We start from the raw sequence: 26,697 nt of genomic DNA on the forward strand, positions 1-26,697 counted from the left end.
ACTCATACACAAGAAGTGATCAATTAGATGGGCTAATTTGTTTTGCAAATAAGTATATTCCAAAGTATTTGAATATTACTGAGAATTATAGAAAAAAGCCTATGGAACAGAAAAGAAAAATGAGCACAGAGAGGGTCATTAAAGAAGAAAGTGAAAACAACAAATCCGAGGTATATATGGAAGAAGTAACAAGATCGTGAGTAGAGTAGGAATAGTTAAGATACAAAGTTAGTTCGAGAAAAGATAATTACTTCTATTTCATGCATTCAAATGTTTTTTAGGAGTTAGGGAAAAAGAATTTGGGGGAATCGAGTCTCTTGGTAGCCTGTATTCCTTGAAGGGACTAATTGTGACATATTTTAAGCTGTGCTGGCCAGTATTGAAGCCACTAGTCACATGTGACCATGAACACTCGAAATATGGCTAGTAAGTACAACTGAAATGTGATGTAAGTATAAAATATAGAGTCGACTGTTGAACATAGCGTGTGTTGGGGCACCGACCTCCGCATGCAGTCAAAAATCCATGTATAGCTTTTGACTCATCAAAAAACTTTACTAATAACCTACCATTGACCAGAAGGCTTACTGATAACATAAATAGTCAGTTAACACATAGGCATAACACTAAGGCATCAAGTGGTTAAGTCAGTTAAGCATCTGCCTTTGGCTCAGGGATTGAGCCCCAAGTGGGACTCCCTGCTCTGTGGAGGGTCTGCCTCTCCCTTTACCCTTTACCCTTCCCCCTGCTTGTGCTCTAAATCTTGTTCACTCTGTCTCTGTCGATGAAAAAAAGAAGGAAGAAAAAAAGAAGGAAGGAAGGAAGGAAAAGGGAGGGAGGGAGGGGTGGAGGGAGGAAGAAAAAAGGAGGGAAGAAAGGAAGGAAGGAAGAAAATCTGACTCATGTAAAAGGTAGAAAGGATTACCAGAAGTTCAATGTGACTAACCCAGGGAGGAATGAGTTGTTGTAAAGAGCAATTTAGTCCATCAATATGTGTCAGTTCTGGGTGAGCGCTAATGTAAGAATGAATGCCATTTTGTAGGGCCAGGTTTATCAGTATTACTGTAGAGCAGAGTATTATTACTTTTCTAATTCAATAATGCCATTCTTTATTTTCACTTATATGTCTTTGGGTTCAATAGCCCTAACTTTGGAGGCAATAGTTTAGGAGACAAAGCAATACAGTTTTGTGAAATCTTTTGATAGTACAGATGTAGCCTAACTCTCAATCACCTCCGTCTTAATGGATGGTTGTTTCTAATTAGGAGTGCCTCAAAACACACTATCATGAATATTCCTATAGAAGAATCCCAAAAGTGAGAAAATTTGATCAAAGAGTTATTTTTCAAAGAGTTGTAGTAATGCATGCACCCAGTAGACAAGAATGTGCATTTTACCACAATACCCCCCCCCAGTATTAGTGGTTATGACTTGTTTCAATATTTGCCACTCCAAGAAAGGAAAATTGGTGTACTGTGTTTAACTGTGGAAAATAGGAAATAACGTGTTTATCAATAAGGAAATGATTAAATAAGTTATGATACTTTAGGATCTGATACATTCGATACACTGTACAGGAACTAAACATAAAGATGTAGGTCAGTAGGTACTCAAATGAAATATTAAAAAAAAACTGTAGAAGGACTATAAATTGTATCATTTAAAAATATGTGTATGTGCCTGGCATACAAAGTTTCCAGATGGACAGTAGACTGTAACAAGTTACCTCTGGTAGTCAGATTGGTGAATGGAGATGTGAAGAGACTTTTTAATCTTCTGCTTTATAACCAGTTGAATTTTTAAAATAAAAACATGTATTACTCTTGCAATTTTAATTGTTTTTTAAAAGAAATTGCTAGAAGTTGTATGTTCTAGATACAGAATCAGACTTGATAAATGTATAAAAGTATACTGTTTGAATAGTCTGTCTCCATTCATTCATATATTCATTCAATAATTATATGGTAATGGTTTGACCACACATTTTATCATCCATGATATGTTGTATTATTTAATGTCTTATTTAATGTATTTAATATGGCCACATTGCATACATTGCTCCTTCAAGTACTTTGAAGGCAGAAATGATGTCATATTTTCCTATGTCTCTCATAATTCTTGGCAACTTCCCACCATTAAATTTCATCCTTCACAGGAATTAAATTCTCAAGTTAATCTGAAAGAAAAAGTTAAATATTCAAATTGCCCTTGAAAAGCCCCCAAGATAATCATAAAATATAAAAAATATGATTTTTTTTTTATAACTGTATAGGCTAAGTTTTGTTTTAACTTATTTTAACTTAACTTTTGTTTTAGTGTTTTCCTCTGAGTTTTCCTTACTCAGTTCTTCTTTTTGGACTCTAAATAAATTCCATTTCTTCCACCAAGATGTTGACAAAGTTATCACTAGCAGCCTGCCATCAGCCAGACCAATGATATTGATTTCTCATCCACAATGGAAGGTCCCTTAAAGTCACAGACATATTTTTTTCGCAGAGGACTAGCCAGGCTTTATTGTATAAATTGTCTAGGGCTTGTGTTTATTATTTACTATCTAGTAATACACATTGCCTACTACCAGCTTCTGCTACTCTTCTTTCTTGTTATTATTGAGTGGAATATCAGGTGATTTGCACTTTTTAAACTGTTACCCCCTACCAAGAGTGTATATAGATGATTTTTTAATACAATCAAGTATTCAAGTAATGCTATAGCATTTCATTAACAAAGAGGACCTGCAATAAATACCCACTGACTAAATCAAAGAGCCTAAGTAATTAGACTTAAGAACATTTTAAAGAAAATATTCAGGGGCACCTTAGTGGCTCAGTGGCTTAAGCCTCTGCCTTCAGCTTCGGTCATGGTCTCAGGGTCCTGGAATCAAGTCCTGCATTGGGCTCTCTGCTTGGCAGAGAGCATATTTCCCTCTCTCTCTCTGACTGCCTACTTGTGATCTCTCTCTCTCTCTCTCTCTCTCTCTGTCAAATAAATAAATAAAATCTTTTAAAAATATACATTAAAAAAAAGAAAATATTCACTACAGGATATATTTAAATCTAACAAATCAGGCCATCAAACTGTGCATTCAGATACCTAATAAATTTTTTAAATTAAGTAAAATACATTGATATGAGTATTCTTCTTACTAAAAGCTAAAAAACTGAAGGGGGAAAAAAACCCCACAAAAGTGTCTTATTTAGTTTCCAATAACCCCTCATTAATCTGAATTAACTGAGAACTGCCCCATAGAAAATTTGAATCATATCTAATATAACCTTCTCTCTTCCCTGCTATCCTCCTCCTGTTCACACTATATGTTGCAGCAAAGACAAAAACACTTCTGGGACCAATGGTCATCAGTTCACACACAAGAGCCAACACAAAGTGCTTTGGCAGAAGAGCTCCTAGAACTTACTTTGAAAGGTTCTTATCACAAGCAACATGACTGACAAGAACAATAAAATGCCTAGAAATAAATTTTTTTAAAGTACAGGATATGTAAATAATCGGAGAATATAAATGATTTCAATATTTACAAATGGAAGATGAATATTTAAGAATGGTTTAGAGAAAGAAGAGTAGCAGAAGCTGGTAGTAGGCAATGTGTCTTACTAGATAGTAAAACTTAACACAAAACTATTATGATCAAGGAGTTGTAATGGAAAAAATTATTAGCATAAAAAGATAAATACATAGAGAATGCAGAAAAACTCAACTGTACTTAGAATATTAGTATAAGGATGACATTTCAGTTTAGTGGGCAAGGAATATTTTCATTCATTAATTGGCAAGAGAAGGCAATACCTGGCTATCTATCTGGAAGATAAAAAGTTAGGTGTCTACCTGGCACCATATATGGCAGATAAATTCTACAAGAATTATAGGTTGAAATATAAAAAATATAACAAAAGTGTATTGGGAGAAAAATTAGAAGAATAACTGTGACTTTAGGTAAAAGAGATTTCTTAAGGAAGGAAGGAAACTTAGAAGCCATAAAATAGAAGATGCATAAGCCATGCCAACACTTCAGAATAAAAATTATTTTAAGCTGAAGGCAACTGAGAAACAAACACAGGAAGAACTCTACCTTCCCCCATCTAACAAAAGCAGGGCATAAATTTCCCTTTGTGAAGATGTTCCTTTCTTCTCTAGTACCCAAAGGAGGAGAACATCCCTTAGCACTGGAGATGGAGATGGCACTGGCATAAAAAAGTCTTACTAAATAACATTTATCTACCGTTAGTTTCCCCCATTCCTACAATTTACCACTCCTGGAAACCAAAACTCATCTTCCTTTGTCTAGTCATTTCACAATTTATTCTCCTTCATTAAAATAGCATAGAGGCTCTCAAGCCTAACCACTTCTTTGAGTTTTTACTTTTTTCTGTGGACCTGATTGTCTTGGGGGCTTTTCAAGGGCAATTTGAATATTTAACTTTTTCTTTCAGATTAACTTGAGAATTTAATTCCTGTGAAGGATGAAATTTAATGGTGGGAAGTTGCCAAGAATTATGAGAGACATAGGAAAATATGACATCATTTCTGCCTTCAAAGTACTTGAAGGAGCAATGTATGCAATGTGGCCATATTAAATACATTAAATAAGACATTAAATAATGACATTAAATAATACAACATATCATGGATGATAAAATGTGTGGTCAAACCATTACCATATAATTATTGAATGAATATATGAATGAATGGAGACAGACTATTCAAACAGTATACTTTTATACATTTATCAAGTCTGATTCTGTATCTAGAACATACAACTTCTAGCAATTTCTTTTAAAAAACAATTAAAATTGCAAGAGTAATACATGTTTTTATTTTAAAAATTCAACTGGTTATAAAGCAGAAGATTAAAAAGTCTCTTCACATCTCCATTCACCAATCTGACTACCAGAGGTAACTTGTTACAGTCTACTGTCCATCTGGAAACTTTGTATGCCAGGCACATACACATATTTTTAAATGATACAATTTATAGTCCTTCTACAGTTTTTTTTTAATATTTCATTTGAGTACCTACTGACCTACATCTTTATGTTTAGTTCCTGTACAGTGTATCGAATGTATCAGATCCTAAAGTATCATAACTTATTTAATCATTTCCTTATTGATAAACACGTTATTTCCTATTTTCCACAGTTAAACACAGTACACCCGTTAATAGCTTTATACTCCCTTCTGTCAGATTATCTGTAAAACAAATTCATAGAAATCTAATCTTCCAAATTGTAGTCTTGACAGAAGCCTAAGGTGTTCTTCCGTCACGGCTCGGTTTGAAATGATCTGTTTAGGTAAATCAGTACTATTAGATGTGAGGATTATCTGGTGGTAACGTCAAAATCAGAGTTGTTTCGTTTCCTTTTTAGAGGGGTTTGGGGCTAAAAAATGTTCAGTCTTTTCTTTCCTTTCTTATAGATCCCAGCCCCCCCCCCCCCCCCCCGCTTCAGAAGCAGTGGTTGGTAAAGGAAAATGCCACTGTTCTCCGAAGAATCTCACAGGACAACTACGTAATAATATGTAAAATAGTCTCTTATCGGAGGCGGGGGGGAAAAGATTTGTCGCCTTCTAACACTTACCCTCAAGTATTTTATTTGGTACCGGGAACTCGTTGGACCACCACTTCCTTTCACAGTTTGTGATTGGAGTAAGCGTGATTGGTGCACTTGGCTTTTTTGTCTTCCTCAAAGAGGGGAGGGGAGGTTAAATGTTCTGACTGTGCGGGAATTGAGGCGGCCCGGGGAAAAAGGGTTGGCGCAGGGTTTGTTTTTTCCTCTTGGCTGTAGTTGTTTGCGCGGGGGGCGAAGGGAGGAGTAAAAACGTCAGGGCCCCATTAGTGCTTTTATTCTCTCCAGTCCTTGAAGGAACTAAACTTCAGTGCGTCTCTGTCCATTTCGTAAACAAGAATATCCTTTCAAGAGTCACCGGGCAGAAACGCCGACTCTACGTCAGGTCTCTTCTGTGACCTGTGAAGTAAGTACCCAGACAAAAGACACTGAAGCGCAAGCAGCGCACCAGAGCTATCGCACTCCTCCCAGAGAAATGCGGGGCGCGCTTCACCCACCCCCATGTCCCGCGTAGCCGCGGGCCCCGCCCCACAGGAGGCGGAGCCTAGCGCACCTTCCGGATTGCAGGCGGAAGTAGACGAATTTGAATCTTGTGGACCGTTGGATGGGGCTGCTCGCGGTCGGCTTTACGGCTCCCCGAAAGAAGGGAAAAGTGACACGACCGTTCTGGAACTTCTGCCCAGCGCGCCTTGGTGAGTGAATAGAGAACGGGAAGTAACTGAGTATTCCAGGGACAGAATTCGGGCCGTTGGATGGGACAGGGGTCGAGAGGCGGGACAGCGCAGCGGAGGCCTCCGTGTGCCTTTGGGGGTGTCGGGTGGTGGGGTTGGGCTGGAATTCGGGGCGCTGGGAAGCGTCTCCCAGGACGGCGCGCACGAGCCAACCCGGAACGTACTGAGGATTCCGAGGTCTCCCGCCCCCGAGATTAAGCCTTGTTTAACCTTTCTGGTAAACACAGTTTAGTATTTCCGCCAGTTGGACTCGAATGCTGAAGCTGAACAGTAGTTAGATATAATTGCGAAAGCGTGACGGCAGGTAAGAGAATCTTCCTTTTTTAAAGATGGAAGGTTGGGGCAGGTTTAGAATGAGGAGATGCTGTACTGTACCTGGCTCCGAGTTCCTCCTAAGAGGGATACTCAGAGTAGTCTTTATTACTCTGGACCGCAGGGGAGTGACAGTCTTTGAAATGCCCGGTGGGGATTTAAACTGAAATCTGAGCATCCTTTGTATATAAAACCCGGATATTTTTCTTTCACGATCGACATTTTTCTTGTACCGCAAAAATTCGAGGCTCTTGGTCATTTAAACTGACTACAGTAACAGCGGTAAGTCATAAAGGTTTTAGTTTGGTAACAATAGGGATAAGGTTTAGCTAATTCCACAGATCTGCCTTTTCACATCCTCCATTCATTGGCCAACAGGGTTATTGTGGGGTTATTATGGAAGCATTCTACTAATGTTTCCAGAATTGGATTTTCTTTATTTTTTGTTTGTTTTGGTTTTTTTTGTTGTTGTTGTTTGTTTTATTTTATTTTATTTTTATTTATTTATTTTTTTGGTGATGAACTACCTCAAATCTCAAACGCTGTTTAACCACATAGCAAAGTCTGCCTTCTTCTGGAATAGTTTAAATGTGTACCCTACATCTAAAATATAAATGAGTTTAAATGTATAGAAATTTCACATCTTGCCTTATTGAACAATCAGACTAATACTGTGTTGTTTTATAGAAACCGATATTTTCTATAAAATATCGGTTCTATAAAATTTTTTAAGATTTTAACACCAAGGTATCGTACCATAAAAAATGTATAAATATCTTTTAAAAAGTAGACATTTCTCATCTATTACTGGCTGCTCCTACTTTCCCATCCCTGCTAGTGAACTTTTGTTTCATTATTAGCCAGGAAAAATAGATTTAAATATTCAGTATTTATTATTGTCGAGATTTGTGTAAGATTGCAGTGGAGACATTAGCTGTACTTTCCTAAGAATTGCAGACAGCTGTTCTGCTCATTTTACGCGAGCTACCAGGAAATAGTAATTTAAAAAAATTAATTTCTACATTTTAATATGTTTCTTCGCCTTACCTGGACTTTTTCATTTATATTTGTTCTATCTACCTAAATCATTAGCGAATTTCAAATTTTATTGTGTACATATTACCTTGAAGGGTTCGTTAGGTGCTGATGCCTACACTTAAAAATAAAAGATTTATTTATTTAGGGGCACCTGGGTGGCTCAGTGGGTTAAAGCCTCTGCATTTGGCTCAGGTCATGATCTCAGGGTCCTTGGGATTGAGCCCTGCATGGGTCTCGCTGCTCAGCAGGGAGCCTGCTTCCTCCCTCTCTTTCTGCCTGCCTCTTTGCCTACTTGTGATCTCTGTCAAATAAATAAATGAAATCTTTAAAAAAAAAAAATAAAGATTTATTTATTTGAAAGTGAGAAAGTCCCAAGCAGACTCCATGCCCAGTGCAGAGCCCATTGTGGCCTTGATCTCCCAGCCCATAAGATCACCACCTGAGTAAAAACCAAGAGTCAGCAGCCCAACCAACTACTTCCCGCTGACAAGAGTTTTAAGAGCACTGACTTGATATTTCCTAGAGAGGCATTATAATATACTGTTAAGGGCAGGGAACTGGAGTCAGATTGCCTCAGTTCAAATTTCATCTCCACCAGTTGGTAGTTGTATGACCCAAGCAAGCTGCTTTATCGTTCTGTGTTTCAAATCCCTGACCTGTGTTAATGGGATAATAACAATACCTACCTTGTAGGATTATTGTGAGAGTCAAATGACTCAACACATAAAAAAATCTTAGTGTGTGGCACATAGTAAATGATACATATATCTTCGATTATATTGAGTTACTTAGCATTGTACAAGCCACATTACATACATTATCTCAATCTTCACATACAACATTGCAATATTTACTATTTTCAGATAAGAAAATGGAGGTTACGAGGGTTCAGTCCTTACACAACTACCAAAATGTTTGAACCAGGTTCAGAAACTATATTTAATTATAAAGTTTATGTCTCTTTTTTTATCATTATTATTTTAAATAATGCTTCCAGCCTCTCAGCAGTCCATCCTTCCAAATACTGCCTTTTACAAATCTCTGATCACTCCTCTTTGTCTACCACATATAATTCAAGATTTCTTAACTTTTTCATTTTTCACAAAGCCCTTGTCAGTCTGGTTCCAACCTCTGTTTGCAAGGTTCATAATACTCCACCACTCTTTTCCAACCTGTGATGTTTCTATCTATACTAGTACCATTGTCCAAATCTGTTCTCTCTCATTTTTATATATATATATACTTTGCCATCAACTTTTTTAGGCCCCTGTAAGATTTTACCCAGTGTGTTTCCAGTACTTGCCTAGACTTCCCCAGGCGGAGTGTTTCCTCAGTGCAGTTTAGTTGTAAACATAGCACTAGACTGAGAGCTCTTGTCCTCTTTTTTATATCTGCAATTCTTGGTATGGGAACAGTGAGTGTCTTTGTACTCTGAAACTGTATATGTTTCGTGAGTGCTTGTTATTTTAACAATTTAACACATTGTGTCTTGTGAGATCCTGAGGAAGGTTGTTTTGTTTTGTTTTTAAACTTTTTTTCTGAAGTGATTGAATGTAATTCTGGATAGTTTAGTAGAGATTTTAGTGATACCATATGGTTTGTAAATTTCACAAATACAGAAAAACATGTATAGAAATTGTAGGTTCAGAAGACATTTCAAGTGGTAAAAAAAAATTGCAAGTACTATTTACTAACATTCACAGAACTCCAGATGCTTTATACATGCTTTCTCAATTATTCCTTATAGCGACTTTACTATTATCCCCATATTAAGATGAAGAAACTAGTCATAAAAGATTTAGTAATTAAAAAAAATTTTTTTTGCATTTAATTTTCTCCTGGTGGAATTTTTTTTAGAGTAAGAATAAATGTTTAGTGTAATTAGTTAACTATATAATCGAGAGGTACATACATGAGTATTCATTTCTATGTTAATTCAATTCTAAATTAAGAAAATATTGGGGAGTGAAAAAACAGCAAAATTTGCCTTTCCTTTTGAGTTTGAATAGCTGTTACTTGATCTCTTTGCCCATAATAATTTCTTTAAAAAGCTGCCCCCAAAATATAGGGACATCATTCTAAAGACCATTGGGTAGGGTTTAGTCTAAGGAACTTATGATCCTAATATGCTCCCATTCCACACACCTTCTCCAGCCAAAGTAGTACCAGATATTTGAATAAGAGCTGAATATCTAGACCACTCACATTATTTCTTCTTGAATTTTGGAATTGAAATACCAAAAACTACTGGAGCCAAGCCAGAAAGGTCCTTATACTGCTGAGATCACAGTGGAATCATGAATAAGAAAGTGTGGCATATGAAGCCAATAAACAGTGGGGGAGGGCAACGTGTTTTCCAGAGACTAGTTATAAAAGTCAGTCAAACTGGGGCATCTGGGTGGCACAGTCGTTAAGAGTCTGCCTTTGGCTCAGGTCATGATCACAGAGTTCTAGGTTCAAGCCCCAAATCATACTCGGCTCCCTGCTTAGCAGGAAGCCTGTATCTCCCTTTCCCACTCCCCCTGCTTGTGTTTCCTCTCTTGCTCTGTCTCTCTGTCAAGTAAATAAAATCTTTCTTTTTTTTTTTTTTTAAAGATTTTATTTATTTGACAGATCTCAAGTAGGCAGAGAGGTAGGCAGAGAGAGGAAGGAAGGGAAGCAGGCTCCCTACTGAGCAGACAGCCCTATGTCAATGTCATGCTCAATCCCAGGACCCTGGGATCATGACCTGAGCCGAAAGCAGAGGCTTTAACCCACTGAGCCACCCAGGCGCCCCAAGTAAATAAAATCTTAAAAAAAAAAAAAAAAAGAAGTCAGTAAAACATAACTTTATTGCTTTTCCTTTTGTTGTTAAGACTATTTTTTTAGAGTAGTTTAAGCTTGATAGCAAAAATGAGGGAAAGATAATGATTTTCCCCACACATGCATAGCCTCTCCCGTTATCTATATACCCCACTAGAGTGGTACATTTGTTGAAATTGTTTTTTTTTTTTTTATTTTTAAAGATTTTATTTATTTATTTGACAGAGAGAAATCACAAGTAGATGGAGAGGCAGGCAGAGAGAGAGAGGGAAGCAGGCTCTCCGCTGAGCGGAGAGCCCGATGCGGGACTCGATCCCAGGACTCTGAGATCATGACCTGAGCCGAAGGCAGCGGCTTAACCCACTGAGCCACCCAGGTGCCCCCATTTGTTGAAATTGTTGAACCTACACTGACACGTGATAAGTACTCAAAATTTGTAGTTGAAATTACAGTTCACTTTTGATTTTGTACATTGTTTGGATCTGGAAAATGGATAATGACAAGTGTCCATCATTTTGATATCATACAGAGTATTTTCACTGTTGTGAAGATCCTCTACACTCCACTTTTCCCAACCACTGATCTTTCTATTGTCTTCAGAGTTGTGTCCTTTCCAGAATATCCGATAATTGGAATCAAACGGTTTGTAGCCTTTTCAGATTGCATTCTTTCACTTTGTAAAAGTGTAAAAGTGCATTGAAGTTTTCTCCACATAATTACATGGCTTGTTAGCTCATTTCTTTTGATCCATAGTTTGTCTGGATGATCCATAGTTTCCATTAACCTACTGAAGGACATCTTAGTTGCTTCTAAAGGTTGGCATTTGTGAATAAAGATGCTGTGAACACATGAACGCTTTGACTTTGACGTAAGTTTTGACCTCCTTTGGGTAATTACCAAGGAGCATGATTGCATAACTGAGGTAAATTCCACTTATTGTAGTGTATAATTTTTTAAATAAATTGTTAGACTTGATCTGCTAATATTTTGTTGAGGTTTTTTGCATCCGTGAGAGGTAATGGTCTGAAATTCTTTTGTGATGTCTTTGACATTGGTATGAGGTAACGATGATAGTTTATAACTTCCTAAACTAGGAAGTATTCCTTCTGCTTCTATCTTCTGAAAGAGGTTGTAGAGAATTGGTATAATTTCTTCCTCAAATGTTTGGTAGGATTCACCAGCCAACCCATCTGGGCCCGGTGCTTTCTGTTTTGGAAAGTGATTAATTACTGATTCAGTTTTTCTGATACAGTCCTAGTCAGAGCATTTATTTCTCCTTGTGTGAGTTTTGGCAAATTGTCTTTCAAGGAATTGGCCCATTTCATCTGGATTTGTGTGCATAGAGTTCATGGTATTACTTTATTTTATATATATATATATATTTTTATTTATTTGGCAGAGAGAGAGAGATCACAAGTAGGCAGAGAGGCAGGCAGAGGGGGAGGGGGAAGGAGGCTCCCCACTGAGCAGGGAGCCCGATGCAGGGCTCGGTCCCAGGACTCTGGGATCATGACCTGAGCACAAGGCAGAGGCTTAACCCACTGAGCCACCCAGGCACCGCTATTTTATATATTTTTTAAAGATTTTATTTGTCAAAGAGAGAGAGAGAGAGAGTGCAAGCACAAGCAGGGGGAGTGGCAGGCAGAGGGAGAGGCAGGCTCCCTGCCTAGCAAGGAGCCCAATGTGGGACTCCATCCCAGGACCCTGGATTGTGACCTGAGCCAAAAGGCAGACACCTAACCGGCAGAGCCACCCAGGCATCTTCATCTCCTTTATGATATTTTTATATCATCACCTTCATGATATTTTTAATGTCATAGGATCTGTCATGATATCCCTTCTTTATTTCTTCAAATTACTAATATTGTGTCCTTTCTGATTTTTTTTCTTAACATATCTAGAAATTTTTTTCTTAGTACATCTAGACTTCATGGATCTTGCCAAAGAACCAGCTTTGGTTTTGTTTCTCTAGTGATTTCTTGTTTTCAATTTCATTTATTTCTGCTCTAAATTTTATTACTTATTTTCTTGTACTTAATTTTGATTTAATTTCTGTTTATAGTTTTCTACAGTAGAAGCTTATATGAGTCATTTTAGATCTTTTCTAATACCATTCAATGATCTAAGTTTCCCTCCAAGCCCTGCTTCACAGCATCCCGCAAATTTTATTGAGTTGTGTTTTCATTTTCATTTAGTTCAAAATATTTTGTATTTTCTCTTGAGATTTCTTTTTTGATTCTTGTGTTATTTAAAATTGTGTTGTTTAATCTCTACATATTTTTCAGATTTCCCAGCTATTTTTCTGTTACTAATTTTTAGTTTAATTCCATTGTGGTCTGAGCAGACATTGATTTCGATTTTAAATTTGTTAAGGACTGTCTTACGGTCTAATATATGGTCTGTCTTGGCATATGCTCTATGTAAGCTTAAGAAGAATATGCATTCTGCTGTTGTAGGATAAAGTAGTTCATTCTATATAGTTGTTTCATGATGATGTTCAGTTCAACTATCAAATCAGTTTTTTACTGATTTTTCCTACTAGATCTGTCCATTTCTGGTAGAGTCATGTTTAAGTCTCCAACTGTGATTATGGATTTACTTGTTTCTCTTTACAGTGCAATTGGTTTTCGCTTCCCATAGTTTGCCTCACGTAATTTAACATAGTTAAACATAGTTCTTAGGTGTATACATATTAAGTATTGTTACATCTTCTTGGAGTTGATCCCTTTATCATTATTTAATGCCCTATTTATCCCTTGTAATTTCCTTATTTTAAAGTCTGCTTTGTCTGAAATTAATATAGCTACTCCTGCTTTCTTCTGAAAGTCTTAGCATGTTTTATTTTTCTTCATCCATTTATGTTTAATTAATATTTAAAGTGGATTTTTTGGTAGAAAACATATAGTTGGGTCTTATTTTTTGATCTGGCCTGACAAATCTGTCTTTTAATTGGTACATTTGGATTATTGACATTCAGCATGACTGTTGAGATAGTTGGATTAATGTCTACTCTATTTGTTACTGTTTTCTATTTGCTGCCTTTGTTTTTTGTTCCTATTTGTCTCCATTCTTTTTCTGCCTCTTGTGGTTTTAATTAATCATTTCATATGACTTTTTTTCTTAGGATATTAGCTATATTTCCTTTCTGACTTTTTAGTGGTTGTCCTAGAATTTGCAGTATGCATTTACAGCTAGAACAATAATTGAGCATTGTTGGTTTTGTTATTTTGACCAAACTGTTCTCTGTTAGGTCAATTAAGAATAAGGAAAATAAAAGTTTATTTTACATTCACTTATTCCTTATTTGATGATCTTTTTTTCTTTATGTAGATCTGAATTTCTGAATATTACCTTCTCTTTCAAGAATTTCTTTTAACATTTCTTATAAAGAGGGTCTACTGGCAACAAATTCAGTTTTTGTTAGAGAAATATCTTTCTTTTTTCTTTTTTTAAGAGGGAGTGTGTGCATGTGTGCAAGTTGGGGTTGGGGGGCAAAGGGAGAGGGAGAGAGGAAATCCCAAGCAGGCTCCATCCCAGCTCAGAATCTGATGCAGGGCTCCATCTCATGACCTTGAGATCATGACCTGAGCCAAAATCAAGTCAGATGCTTAACCAACTGAGCCACCCCAGTGCCCCTTCTTTTTCACTTTTGAAGGATAATTTTGCAAGATACAGAATTCTGGATTGGAATTTTTTTTTTCCTCAACACTTCTTGTCTGCATGGTTTCTGAGGTGACATCAGATGTAATTCCTTCCTTTGTTCCTTTGTAAGTAAGGTGTTGTTTTCTTTATTTTTGATTTTCTGTAGTTTGAAATGAAATACCAAGGTATAGTTTTTTGGCATTTATTCTGTTTGTTGTTCTCTGAATATAGTGGATCTCTGGTTTGATGTTTGACAGTGACTTGTCATTAATTTTTTTTTAGCTTTTTTTTTTTTTTTTTTAGCTTTAACTCATGACCCCCAAATCAAGAATCATATGCTCTATCATTTGAGCCAGCCAGGCACTTATCATTAAAATTGTTTCAGATATTCCTTCTGTTCCTTCCTCTCTTACAGTATTCCCAAAATGTTTATGTTACATTTTCTGTATTGTCCCAAGGTCCTTGGATATTTTGTTCTGTTTTTTTTGTTTTATTTTTCTTTTTTCAATGTTTGTTCTCTTTGTTTAGTTTTCAAAGTATCTGTTGAGATATCTTCAAGCTCAGAAGTTCTTTACTTAACCGTGTCCGGTCTGCCTGGAATCCCATCAAAGACATTCTTCATTTTTGTTACAGTGTTCTTTGACCTCTAGCATTTCTTTGGTGCTTGCTTAGGATTTTCATCTTTCTTCTTACATTGCCATCTGTTCTTGTATACTGTGTAGTTTATCTGTTAGAGCCCTTAGCATATTAATCAGAGTTGTTTCAAATTCCCAGTCTGATAATTGCAACATTCCTGCCATGTCTGAATTGTGCCTTTTGCCACAATGATTTGTCATTTTTTCTTGATAGCCAGACTAGGTAAAAGAAATCGCTGTAAATAGGCTGTTAGTAATGTTGTGTTAAGGTGTGGGTGAAGGGAAAGAGTTCAGTAGTCCTATTATTAGGTCTTAGTCTTTTCATGAGCTTATATCTGTGAACTTACATGTATGTCTCAACTTCCCCCATCTTCCCCCTCATGTGAGATAGGATGGCAAGAATAGCTTGGAGTCAGTTACTTCCTTTTCCCCAGTTCAGTTAGGTTCTGATAATACCCTAGTAGGTTAGGCTCTGATTAACTAGTTTCTCCTGATGGCAGGCCTTAGTGAGAAGAATGGAATGCTTTGACATATTTCAGAATGGTACCTTTTCCCTTCTTCTGCCAGAATGACAAGATTTTTTTTTCATGGTATTTACTATGGGATTGTGATTGAGATCCTGGTCAAGTTCCTGGTGATAAATCTCAATAATATTGTGGGGAATCCCCAGAATTGGATCCCCCTGATGTTTTTAACTCTCAAATTGTCAACACTGAGTCTCCAGCCATTACTCAATTACAGTTCAGGTTTTCCTACTCCAGCACTGGATCCCACCGTGGTTCCAGCTGGTAAGTCTCTGCTAAAGTAAGTTGTGACTCTTTGTACTCACCTGTCTTGGGGGCAGTGGTTTGTCTGGTCCCTCCCTACCTTTTACAGATCCAAAAAATGTTGGTTTTTTTTTTTTTTTTTTTTTTTTCAGTCTTTTCAGCTCTTGCTGTCAGGATGGAGTAGGGACTTAACAACCTGCTCACATGCTGCTTTACTTTTTAATTTAAGCAAATATCTTTATTTTTAACAAAGATACTAGCTTTATGTATCTTTTGGGTAATAGAATTTGTATAGAGTAAAATCACCCATTTATGGATATAGTTAACTTTTTTTTAAAGATTTTATTTATTTACTTGACAAAGATCACAAGTAGGCAGAGAGGCAGGCAGAGAAAGTGGGGGAAGCAGGCTCCCTGCTGAGCAGGGAGCCCAAGATTCAGGGCTCAATCCCAGGACCCTGAGATTATGACCTGAGCCAAAGGCAGAGGCTTTAACCCACTGAACCACCCAGGTGCCCCTATAGTTTACTTTTAATAAAGGTATTCCGTTATATGAATATACCTCAATTTATCATATCCAATGTCTGTTGATAGGCAGTTAGGTTGTTTATTATGGCTTTTGGCTATAAGAGTAAGACATTTTTTAGCCACTACGAACACATCTTTATTACTATTGGCTGCATCATACAATAGGTGTACATTTAGCTTTATTGAAATAAAATTCACTCATAAAATTAAGTATTTTAACCATTCAGTGACGTTTAGTACATTCACAATGTACGATGTACGATCACCATCACTTTGATCTAGTTTCAAAACATTTTTATCACCCTGAAAGGAAAACTCATACCCATTAGGCAATCATTCTATATATTCTATTCCCCGAGTTCCTGGAAACCATAATTTTGCTTTCTGTCTCTATGGATTTACGTGTTTGGTTTATTTCATATAAATGGGATTATATAATATGTGACCTTTTATTTCTGACCTTTTCACATAGCTTATTTCTAAAGTTCATACACGTTGTAGCATATATCAATGCTTCATTCTTTTTTACAGCTGACTATTACATTCTAGAGATATACCACATTTTGTATACCATCAGTTTAATGGACAAATGAGTTATTTCCGTTTTTTAGCTATTGTGAATAGTATTGTTACAAACATTTGTTTACAAGTGTTTGTTTGAAAATCTGCTTTCAGTTCTTTTGGGTAAGTACCTAGTGTAATTACTGGGTGATATGGTAGTTCTACATGTGATGTATAGAGCAACTGCCAGACTATTTTCTATAGTAGGTTCTCCATTTTACATTCCCATTAGCAATATATGAGGTTTCCAATTTCTCTCTATTCTTTTTTAAAAAAAATTTTTTAAGATTTTATTTATTTGATGGAGAGATACCAAAAGGAGGGGGAGTGACAGGCAAAGGGAGAGGGAGAAGCAGGCTCCCTGATGAGCAAGGAGCCTGACACAGGGCTTGATCCCAGGACCCTGGAATCATGACCTGAGTGGGAGGCAGATGCTTAACCAACTGAGCTACCCAGGCACCAATCTATTCTTGCTTTTTAAATTATAATCACTGGGAGTGGACATCAAGTGGTATCTCATTGTTGTTTTAATTTGCATATTCTGAATGACTGATGATGTTAAATGTCTCTTTAGGTGCTTATTGATTGTATAAATATTTAGAGAAATGTCTATTCAGACCATTTGCCTGTTTTTAAATTTGGTTGTCATTTTGTTGTTGAGTTTTAAAAGTTTCTTACCTATTTCTGGATGCTTGCTCTTTATCAGGTATATAATTTCCAAATATTTTTCCCCATTTTGTGGATTGTCTTTTTATTCTCTTGATTGTGTAGTCCAAATTATTTTGGGCTTTTTTGTTTGTTTTTCTTTTTTGTTTGTTTGCTTATGGCTTTGATGTCACATATCCAAAACCATTGCCAAATCCAAGGTCATAACGATTTACATAACCCTGTGGTTTTCCTCTAAGATTTTTATACTTGTTGCTCTTACGTATTAAGCATTCAGTCTGTTTTGAGTTAATTTTTGCATATAGTGCAGGGTAAGGATCCAGCTTCATTCCAGGTTACCCATTTGTCCTAGCATCATTTATTGAACAGACGGTTCTTTCCATATTGAGTAGTCATGGCACATTTGTCAAAAATTCATTGATCATAGATGTATGGCTTTAGTTCTGTACTCTTCTTTTCATTTGATCTATATGTTTATACTCATGCCAGTGCTAACCTGTTCCAGTTTCTGTAACTGTGGCGGTCCGTGTCCAAATTGAGAAGTACAAATCACTTGCTTTTTATTTTTTGGTTTTGACTATCCGAGGTTCCTTGAAATTCATATGTGGAGGGACACTCCGCAGTTTTGTGGGTTTTTTCCCCCAGCTTTCCTTCTTTCATTTGTTTGTTGGTCTTTTTGAAACTGTATCTTGAACTCCCAAGCTCATTTTCTGAGGCCAGCATTACCCTGAAACCAAAGCCAGATAAGGACACTACAAGAAAAGAAAACTATAGGCCAATATCCCTGATGAGTATAGGTGAAAAAATTCTCAACAAGATACCCCACAAACCAAATTTAACAGCACATTAAATGATCATAATACCATATGATCCAGTAGTTCCACATTTGGATAGTAACCCAAAGAAAAGGAAAACACTTAATTCCAAAAGATACCTGCATCTCTATGTTTATTGCATTATTTAAAAGACCCATCCATGGGTCTAGAGGGTATTATGCTAAGTGAAATAAGTGAGAGAAAGGCAAATACCTTATGATTTCACTTAGATATGGGATCTAAAAAAACAAAACCAAAAAACCAAAAAACCAGAAATAGATTTTTTAAATACAAAGAACAAATACAGAGAACAATCTGATGGTTGCCAGAGCAGGAGGGTATGAGAGGGAATGGGTAAAATAGGTGTAGAGGATTAAGAGGTACAAACTTAGAATTATAAAATAAAGAAGTCATGAGGGATGAAAAGTACAGTATAGGAAATATAATCAGTGATATATGGAGAGAGTAATTTATTTTGATGAGCATTTTGTAATGTTTGTAAATGTTGAATCACTATGTTATACATGTGAAATTAATACTTTATGTCAGCTATACTTCAATTTAAAAAAAAAAAACATACACCATGATCAAGAGGAATTCATTCCAGGTGCAAGGATGGTTCAATCTATGCAAATCAGTAAATGTGTAACATCAAATTAATTGAATGAGAAATAAACATCAAATGGTCATATCAGTAGATCCAGATAAAGCATTTAAGAAAATTTAACATCCTTTTATGATAAAAATTGTCAACAAATTGAGTACAGAAGGAACGTATCTCAACATATTAGAGGCCAAATATAATAACCCCACAGTTAAAATACTCACTGGTGAAAGGTTGAATGCTTTTCCTGTAAGATCAGGATTAAAACAGGAGTGCCCACTATCACCATTCCTATGTAATGTGGCTGGAATTCTTAGCCTGAGCAGTCAGGTAAGAAAAAGAAATAAAAGGCATCCAAATCAGAAAGGAGGAAGTAAAATTGTCTTAATTTGTAGATGACACAATCTTATATATTGAAAATCCTGAAAATCTCACCAAAAAATAGCCATCCAGCTGTAACAAGAAAGGAATTTGGCTTACTTCATTGTATTAGTTTTCTGTTGTTGTGTGACAAATCAGCCCAAAACTTTGTGACTTAGAACAAAAAACATTATTTCACAGTTTCTGTGGGTCAGAAATTTGGGAGCAACTTAGCTGTGTTGTCCTGGCTTAGGGTCTCCCATGAAGTTACTCTGTTAGCTAGTCATCAGTTATATGAAGGCTTAATTGGTGTTGGAGGATTTGCTTCTAAAATGGCTCATTCTTTCTAAGTAGGCCTTTCCAAGGAGCATCTTCAAAGTCTTTATATCCTGACAGCTTCCTCCATGACAGAGAGTAAGGAGGAAGTCACAGTGACTTTTATGACCCAGTCATACATTGTCCTTTCTGCGTACCTTTTTGGTAGAAGCAAGTTACTCCCTCAAGGAGAGGGAAATCAGGCTTCACCTTTTGTATCACTTATTGGCCAAATGGAGGTAAGTAGTGGAAGAGACTCAGAATACTTTCTGACAGTGGCTTCTTGTAACTCTTCATTAAATTGTTCATGGTGTCTCAAGGAAGGATAAAATAGTGTGCTATTATTTAGAAGACCAAGTCTGTTGAGACTAGGGCTGTTAATTGAGACACAGATTTACATAGCATTATTTTCCTTCTTCTGTAAAGTTTTATAGCGAGATAAACACGACACCAGGCGAGGTAGGCGCAAGGCAGGATTTATTAAAGGCACTCTCTGGCGAAGTTTCAGGGCTCAGGAGAAGGGGAGCCAGGAAAGTTGTGCCGGGAGGAGGTGGGCACCCTCGGGCGAGGTTCCTCAACTCTGGAAAGCAGAGTGGGGGGAAGTCACACTGGGACGGAGTTGGCGGGGGTCTTTTATCTGTTTCCTGCATAGGTATCGGGTAACCTATGGAGACGTGACCTGGGCATACATCCTTTTGGCGGGAGATTCAAGGGTGAAGGAAAGGGGGGGAGGAGGCTGGAAGACGGCGGGACCTGGTGGTCATTTCTGTTGTTCCTCCTGCACTCCTGGAGCCCGCCGACCCAACATTCTGACCATTTTGGTGTAATAGGGGTGGCGACTCAGATCTGGCTACTTCCTGCTGGCAAAGGGGCATTGTCATAGGGTCCTTCGGATGTGGGTGGGTGGGAATAGGGATGCAGGAGGAGTTGGTTGACAGTGACCCTGGAAACCTCACGGATGCGATCCTGAATAAAGCGAAGAACACAGGGGGCAATTAGTGCTAATAGGCAGAGCAGAATAAGGGGACTTAGGATTGGAAGGAGCCAGGTCATTAAGGGGGAGAGCCACCATTGAGAGGGGTTTATTCCAGGGCGAGGCCGACCACCAAGGGAGTTGCAGATTTTTGCCAGGGCACTGATAGTGGTTTTGATTATACTGGATTCATTGATATAATAGCAGCATTCTTCATTGAGGAATAAACAGGTTCTTCCCTTGTCTGCGGTGGGCAGGTCCAGGGCTCACTGGTTCTGTAGGGCTACCTGGGCTACTGAGGTAATCTGTCGTTGTAGGGATGCCAAAGACTCAGCTGAGGCCTCCACGGCTGTTCGGAGCTATTCGGATAAATCTCTGGTAGCATCTATGGAGTGAGCTAGGGCCCTGGTGCCCAGCCCAGTGAAGATGCCAAGGAGACCCCATTAACCAGGGTTCGCTGGAGGGGGTCAGTGAGGATATGCACTTCAGCTTGTGTGTAGATGATTAGTTGGGGGACCAGGGATATTGGGATGCATAGGAGGGTGTCTGAGAACTTGGGGGTTTTCGACAGAGTGCCAAAGAAACCTCCCGGACAAAGAAACCTCCTGGAGGAGCATGAGTAGGGGAGGATGAATTAGTCAAATTGCATAAGGAAGGGTTTGGGGATGAGTAGCAGAATGGGAGTACTGGGTTTTGAGGATCAGCAAATAGGGGATGTCCTGTAGAGTGGTGGGTGCCGAAAGAGGTAAGAGTGAGAGTGGTTATTTCAAAAGGGTGTGGTAAGGGTACCGCGTTGGCCCCGAGAACTGCACAGATGAAGCAGTGGGACAGGTTGCCCATACCGGAAAGGTTGGTCAGAGTAAGGCCTTGTTGAATCATTTTGAGCCAGGAAAATGGATCAGAATCCTGAGTAGGAGAGGGGAGTAGGGCGTTTCGGATTGCTTGTTCTTGGGCCTGGATGGACTGCGACTGGCTCTAGAGGTCCTGAGGATTTTTGGGAGTGTTTCTAACATAGGCCTGGTAGATGTGCAAGGAGGTCGTTGGATATGAATCAGAGGGCCATGTGTAAAGTTTGGCCTCAACTCCAGTAGCCCATCGTGGATCCCAAGGGTCCGGGATGGTGAGGTACCAAGCACTATTCCCATCAGTGGTGAAGTGATATTGGGAGCTCTGGTTTCCATAAATATCTAGTCGGGCCTTATGCATTTTGCAGTAGGTATGTGGGCAGCCCCTGTTTGTCTGGACCGAGTATATTCAGCAGTTAGGATGAGTTTGGTCATAGATGAAGCAGATGGCAGGGTTGGAGTGCCCCCGCCAAATGGAAAGGAAGGCGGGGAAGGTGAAGTTGATAGAGGCCTGGCACCCCTCCGGGCTGGCAATCGGTGGTAGCTAGTAGGCTAGACTGTGCATTTTCCCCATGGGTCCAGTTTTCTGTCAGGTAAAAGCGCCACCTGAACTCTAGTGTGATGGATAAGTGGCTAGGGAGGGTTAGGAGGAAGGAGAGAGTGAGGAGAAGTGCCGGAAATCCACAACCGCATTGGCCCCAGGGTTTGGGAAGTCCAGCCATCCTTTGGTGGGGCTGGTTTTAGATTGGAAATGTGTACCCATGGGTGGTGTCCTAGGAGTTTTGCCACTGTGGGAGTTGTGAGATTAACAGTATGGGGGCTGATCCACCTGGGCTGTAAGGACTTTGGGTGAAGTTCTCGTAGGAGAATTTGGTCCCCAGGATTTAGGGCCTGGGGGAAGTCTCTGCCTGGCTGTCAGGGACGGGGACGGTTGAATCTGCATGAGCCCTTAGGAGGGCTCGGAAGAGGGTCAGATAGGGCAGATAGGATAGGAGGAGTGGAGGAGAGGCAGGCAGGTTGTGATTGAGTAAGAAGGGCCTGCCTTACAGGAGCTCAAAGGGGCTGAGTCCTGACGGGCTGGGAGGGGAGGTCCTAAGGCAGGTGAGTGCTAGTGGGGGAAGGGTTGGCCAAGAGAGATGGGTTTCAAGAGTGAGTTTGGTGAGTTGTTCCTTGAGGAGGCCATTGGCCCTTTCTACCTTACCAGAGGATTGGGGGTGATAGGGAATATGGAGTTTCCAGGTGATGTTGAGGCTCTCGGAGATCTGTTGTGTGATGCTGGAGATGAAGGCTGCTCCGTTGTCCGATTGTAGGGTTCGAGGGAGTCCAAACCTCGGGATGATGTGCTCAATGAGAATGGCGGCGACCACGTCTGCTGTTTCCCTAGCAGTGGGGAATGCCTCCATCCAGCCTGTGAAGGTGTCCACAAGAGTTAGTAGCTATCTAAAGGTTTTGTGTCGAGGCATGTGAGTGAAGTCAAGTTGCCAGTCCTCGCCTGGCTGATGCCCTTGGAGCTGGTGGGTGGGTCCCAGTCTGTGGAGGCTGCCCTGGGCATTGACCACAGAACAGGTTCTGCAGGCCTGGTGTACCTCCTTAATGGTCTTTTGGAGGAAGGGGTTGGTGAAAGAGAGGTTGGAGAAACTCGTATTGGGCCTTTGGATCGATGTGGAGAGACTGCTGGATGTCAGTAATGAGGGTGTGGATTAGGCTGTTCGGGAGGGCAATTTTGTCATGGACAAAATACCATCCCTTGTCACGCAACCTGCCACCTAATGTTTTGAGGGCCCAAGTCTCCTCATCAATGTATGAGGGAATGTAAGGAGTGTTGAGAAACAGGAGAGGGGCTGGAAAGGAGTTTAAGGCCATTTGTCGGGCAATAGAGTCAGCCTTGTTCCCCAAAGAGATGGGGTCCTTGGAGGCCTGATCGTCATAGCAGTGGACAATAGCCACCTCAGTAGTGTACTTGAGAGCCTCGAGGAATTTGGCAATAAGAGGCCCATTGACTATGGGGGTTCCCTTGGTTGTGAGAAATCCCCTTTCTCGCCAGAGGACAGAGTGAGTATGGGTAATAAGGAAAGCATATTTGGAGTCAGTATAAATAGTGACCCGTTAGCCCTCAGATAAGTGAAGGGTAAGAGCCATGAGTTCTGCCTTTTGAGAAGTAGTCCCAATAGGAAGGGGGGTCGCTTCTATAACTGCATCCAGGGTGACCACTGCATAGGCCGTGTGTCGCCTTCCATCTGGAGCTATGAGGGAGCTCCCATCCACAAACATAGTGCGATCAGGGTTAGGCAGCAGCTGGTCCGAAAGTCCTGGATGGGAGGGAGAGAGTTGAGAGCAGGAGTGGCAAGGAGTGGGGGTAGACGAAGGTGTTGGCAAAAGAGTGGCGAGATTTAGGCGAGGGGAGACAGAGTGTGACCTGGGGGTTTTCTGTGAATAGCAGGTGGTAGAGTTGGAGACCGGAAGGAGTGAGTTGTGCCAAGGATTTGTGGCTGACTAAGTCCATTAGTCAATGTGGGGAGAAGGCCGTGAGGGACTGTCCTCAGGTAAGTTTGAGGGCCTCCTTAGTAAGAGAAGCAGCTGCCGCTAGGGCCCAGAAGCAGGGCTGCCATCCCTGGGTGTTGACATCTAGTTGCTTGGAGAGTTGGTTGGGCCAGAAAGCCCATGGCCAGCCCAGACTGTTCGTCAGTGAAAAGGTGAAAAGGCTTTGAAGGGTCAGGCAAGGCCAGACTTGGTCCTGAAATGAGGTGGCTCCTGAGCTGGTAGAACAGATGTCTGATGGAGCCTGGGTCAGTTAGAGGTCCCTGGTGTGTGTCTTTGACGGCCATGTATAAGGGCCGGGCCAGAATGGCAAAATTGGGGATCCAGTGTCTAAAAATGCCCACCAGTCCTAGAAGTGACAGTATATCATCCACGTTCTGAGGGGGTTGTAGGTTCTGTAGAAGGCAGATATGGTCTCCTGTAAGGGATTTAGAAGTGGGAGTTAGTAATATTCCCAAGTAGGTGACCAAGGGAGTGCAGAGTTGGGCCTTGGCGGGTGTCACTTGGTATCCCTTGGAGTCAAGGAAATTGAGCAGAGTGGCAATATCCTCCTGAGAGGAAGGGAGGGAGGGGCTGCAGGGGAGGAGATCATCTCCATATTGGAGGAGAGTGCTGGCCGTGAGGGTGCACTGTTGGAGATCTTTGGCCAGGGCCTGACCAAAGATGTGAGGGCTATCTCGGAAGCCCTGGGGCAGGACTGTCCAGGTTAGCTGTCCAGAAACATGCGTTTCCGGGTCCTCCCAGGTGAAGGCGAAGAGGAAATAGGAGTCCGGATGAAGGGGGATAGTAAAGAATGCGAACTTGAGATCCAGGACAGAGAAGTGGGTAGTGTGTGGAGGAACATTGGAAAGGAGAGTGTAGGGGTTGGGCACAACCAGATGGAGTGGGACTACTGCCTTGTTAATAAGTCTCAGGTCCTGTACAAGGCGATAGGCTCCTGAGGGCTTTTAAACGGGGAGGATCAGGGTTTGCATGGAGAGTTAATGGGGATAAGGAGACCCTGTTGCCAGAGGCGGTCGATGATGGGCTTAAGTCCTCCCCGGGGGTCATAGAGATAGGGAACTGTGGGCCGGATGGAAATGTAGACTTGTCCATGAGTCGTATCCTGACTGGGGTGTGGTGGGTTGCTACTGTAGGCCTGGAAATGTCCCATACCTGCGGGTCTACAGAGGGGAGACAGTCAGGGATAGGGGACAAGTCAGAGGGGAGCAGAGGGAGGATGAGGTGAGAGAGGGGGAGGGAGAGAGAGGAATGGTGGCCTGAAGTTTGTGGAGGATGTCCCTGCCTAGTAGGGGAACGGGGCAGGAAGGGGTAAGGAGGAAGGAGTGTGAGAAGGGGAACCCATTCATGCTGCACGTAGTGGGTGAGGTGGCCTTTGGAGTGGAGGAAGTACCGTCAATTCCCATAACTGCAACTGGGGAGGGATGAGTTGGACCCGAGTAGGAAGGCAGGACAGAACAGGTAACCTCCGTGTCCAACAGAAGGGAAATGGACGTACCTGCTAGCTGGAGTGTGACCCTGGGCTCGGTATGGGTGAGAGGAGTGTCTGAGTCTGGGCTCCGTCAGTCATCCTCCAATCTGAGAAGTTGGAAGGCAGGACTTACCGTCTCAGGGTTTCCCCTGTGTGGAGGCACCGGGAATCCCCCGAGATTGGGGCAGTCTGATTTCCAGTGGCCCATCATGTGGCATTGAGGGCACGGCCTAGTAGGCGCTTTTGCATTGGGGCAATGACGGGCCCAGTGTCCCTCGGCTCTGCACTTAAAACAGGCTCCCGGAGGGACGCGGTTAGGTGCTCCCTTCTGTTGACCCCCGGAACCTGCCGGCCTCAGGGCTGCTACCAGGGCTTGGGTCTGCAGTTGGATCTTCTTTTGGAGTCTGGCTTGGTACTTAAGTTCTGCTGCCTCCTCTCAGGAGTTAAAGACTTTAAATGCCATTTTCACCAGATCAGAAATGGGAGTCTGAGGGCCCTCCTCCGCTTTCTTTTATTTTTTCCGAATGTCGGCAGCTGACTGAGAAACAAGTGAGTAGCTAAAACAGTCACCCCTGCCAGAGAAGCCGGGTCTAGGCGAGTGTATTGAGTCAGTGCCTCAGTAAGTCGGTTAAGGAACATGGCCGGGTTCTCATTAGGTTCCTGAATTACCTCCCTAAGTTTATCATAGTTGACTGCCTTATTAGAGGCAGCCCGCATGCCGGCGGTAAGGCACTGGATCATGCGGTCTTGGTGCATGATCTTGGCCATCTTGGTAGTCCCATTCAGGCTCCATGGTTGGGACCGCCTGAGCGCCAGCAGGCAGGGTGGCATCGGTAAGATGGACCTGATCAGCATATTCTCTGGCTTCCACTTAGGAAGTTTCAAAGTTCATACACTGGAAGGAAAACAAATGATAAAATCAATTTTAAAATATGTGAATAGTCTTCTTCTTTTTTTTTTTTTTTTTAAGATTTTACTTATTTATTTTATTTGAGAGAGAGAGAGTGTGAGCATGAGTCGGGGGGAGGGGCAAAGGGAGAGAGAGAGCCAGGCTCCCTGCTGAGCAGAGAGCCCGCCACTCCGCCACTCACCCAGAACTCCAGGATCACGACCTGAGCCACCCAGATGCCCTCTCTCTTTTTTTTTTTTTTTTTCCTTTGGCTAAAGTTTTGTTTTGGAGACTGAAAGTGATCATCATTCAGGATTTAGAAAAAAAGTTTTATTTCAGATCTGGGGATAGGCTAACATCAACTGATAGAAGGTATGGATTATGTACTAGTCTTTAGAACATCCAATTTGGGGGTAGCTTTTAATTTTGGTATAATTTTAAACTTAGGGAAAAGTTATGAAAATAGTATACAGAACTTCTGAATAATATTCAGCAATTGTTTGTTTTGTGACCTAAAAGCCTAAAACCACCAGAGATAAACCTGTGCAATGTGGTAAAGTTAGGTTTATTAACTCATTGTAGTGAGAGAGATTGCAGACAAGAGGAACCTCTGGGTTTCTTACCAAA

At 40.5% G+C, this 26,697-nt stretch overlaps 1 protein-coding gene across 3 annotated transcripts in view; it reads left to right on the forward strand.

Moving 5' to 3' along the window:
* The first annotated feature begins 5,968 nt into the window (after positions 1–5,968).
* The window catches only part of G2E3 (G2/M-phase specific E3 ubiquitin protein ligase), a 70,398-nt gene continuing 49,669 nt past the window's right edge, over positions 5,969–26,697 (forward strand). For 2 of the 3 annotated variants that reach the window (XM_013057597.2, XM_045067641.1), the window contains exon 1: positions 5,969–6,271. In XM_013057597.2, the coding sequence (XP_012913051.1) occupies positions 6,081–6,271 (191 nt within the window). In that variant the 5' untranslated portion in view covers positions 5,969–6,080. The remainder of the gene's footprint in view (positions 6,272–26,697) is intronic. The other variant, XM_013057598.2, reaches the window with a different exon arrangement.

The sequence above is a fragment of the Mustela putorius genome, unplaced genomic scaffold (genome assembly GCF_011764305.1).
Source record: "Mustela putorius furo isolate JIRA1106 unplaced genomic scaffold, ASM1176430v1.1 tig00003898_pilon_pilon_pilon, whole genome shotgun sequence".
NCBI lineage: Eukaryota > Metazoa > Chordata > Mammalia > Carnivora > Mustelidae > Mustela > Mustela putorius.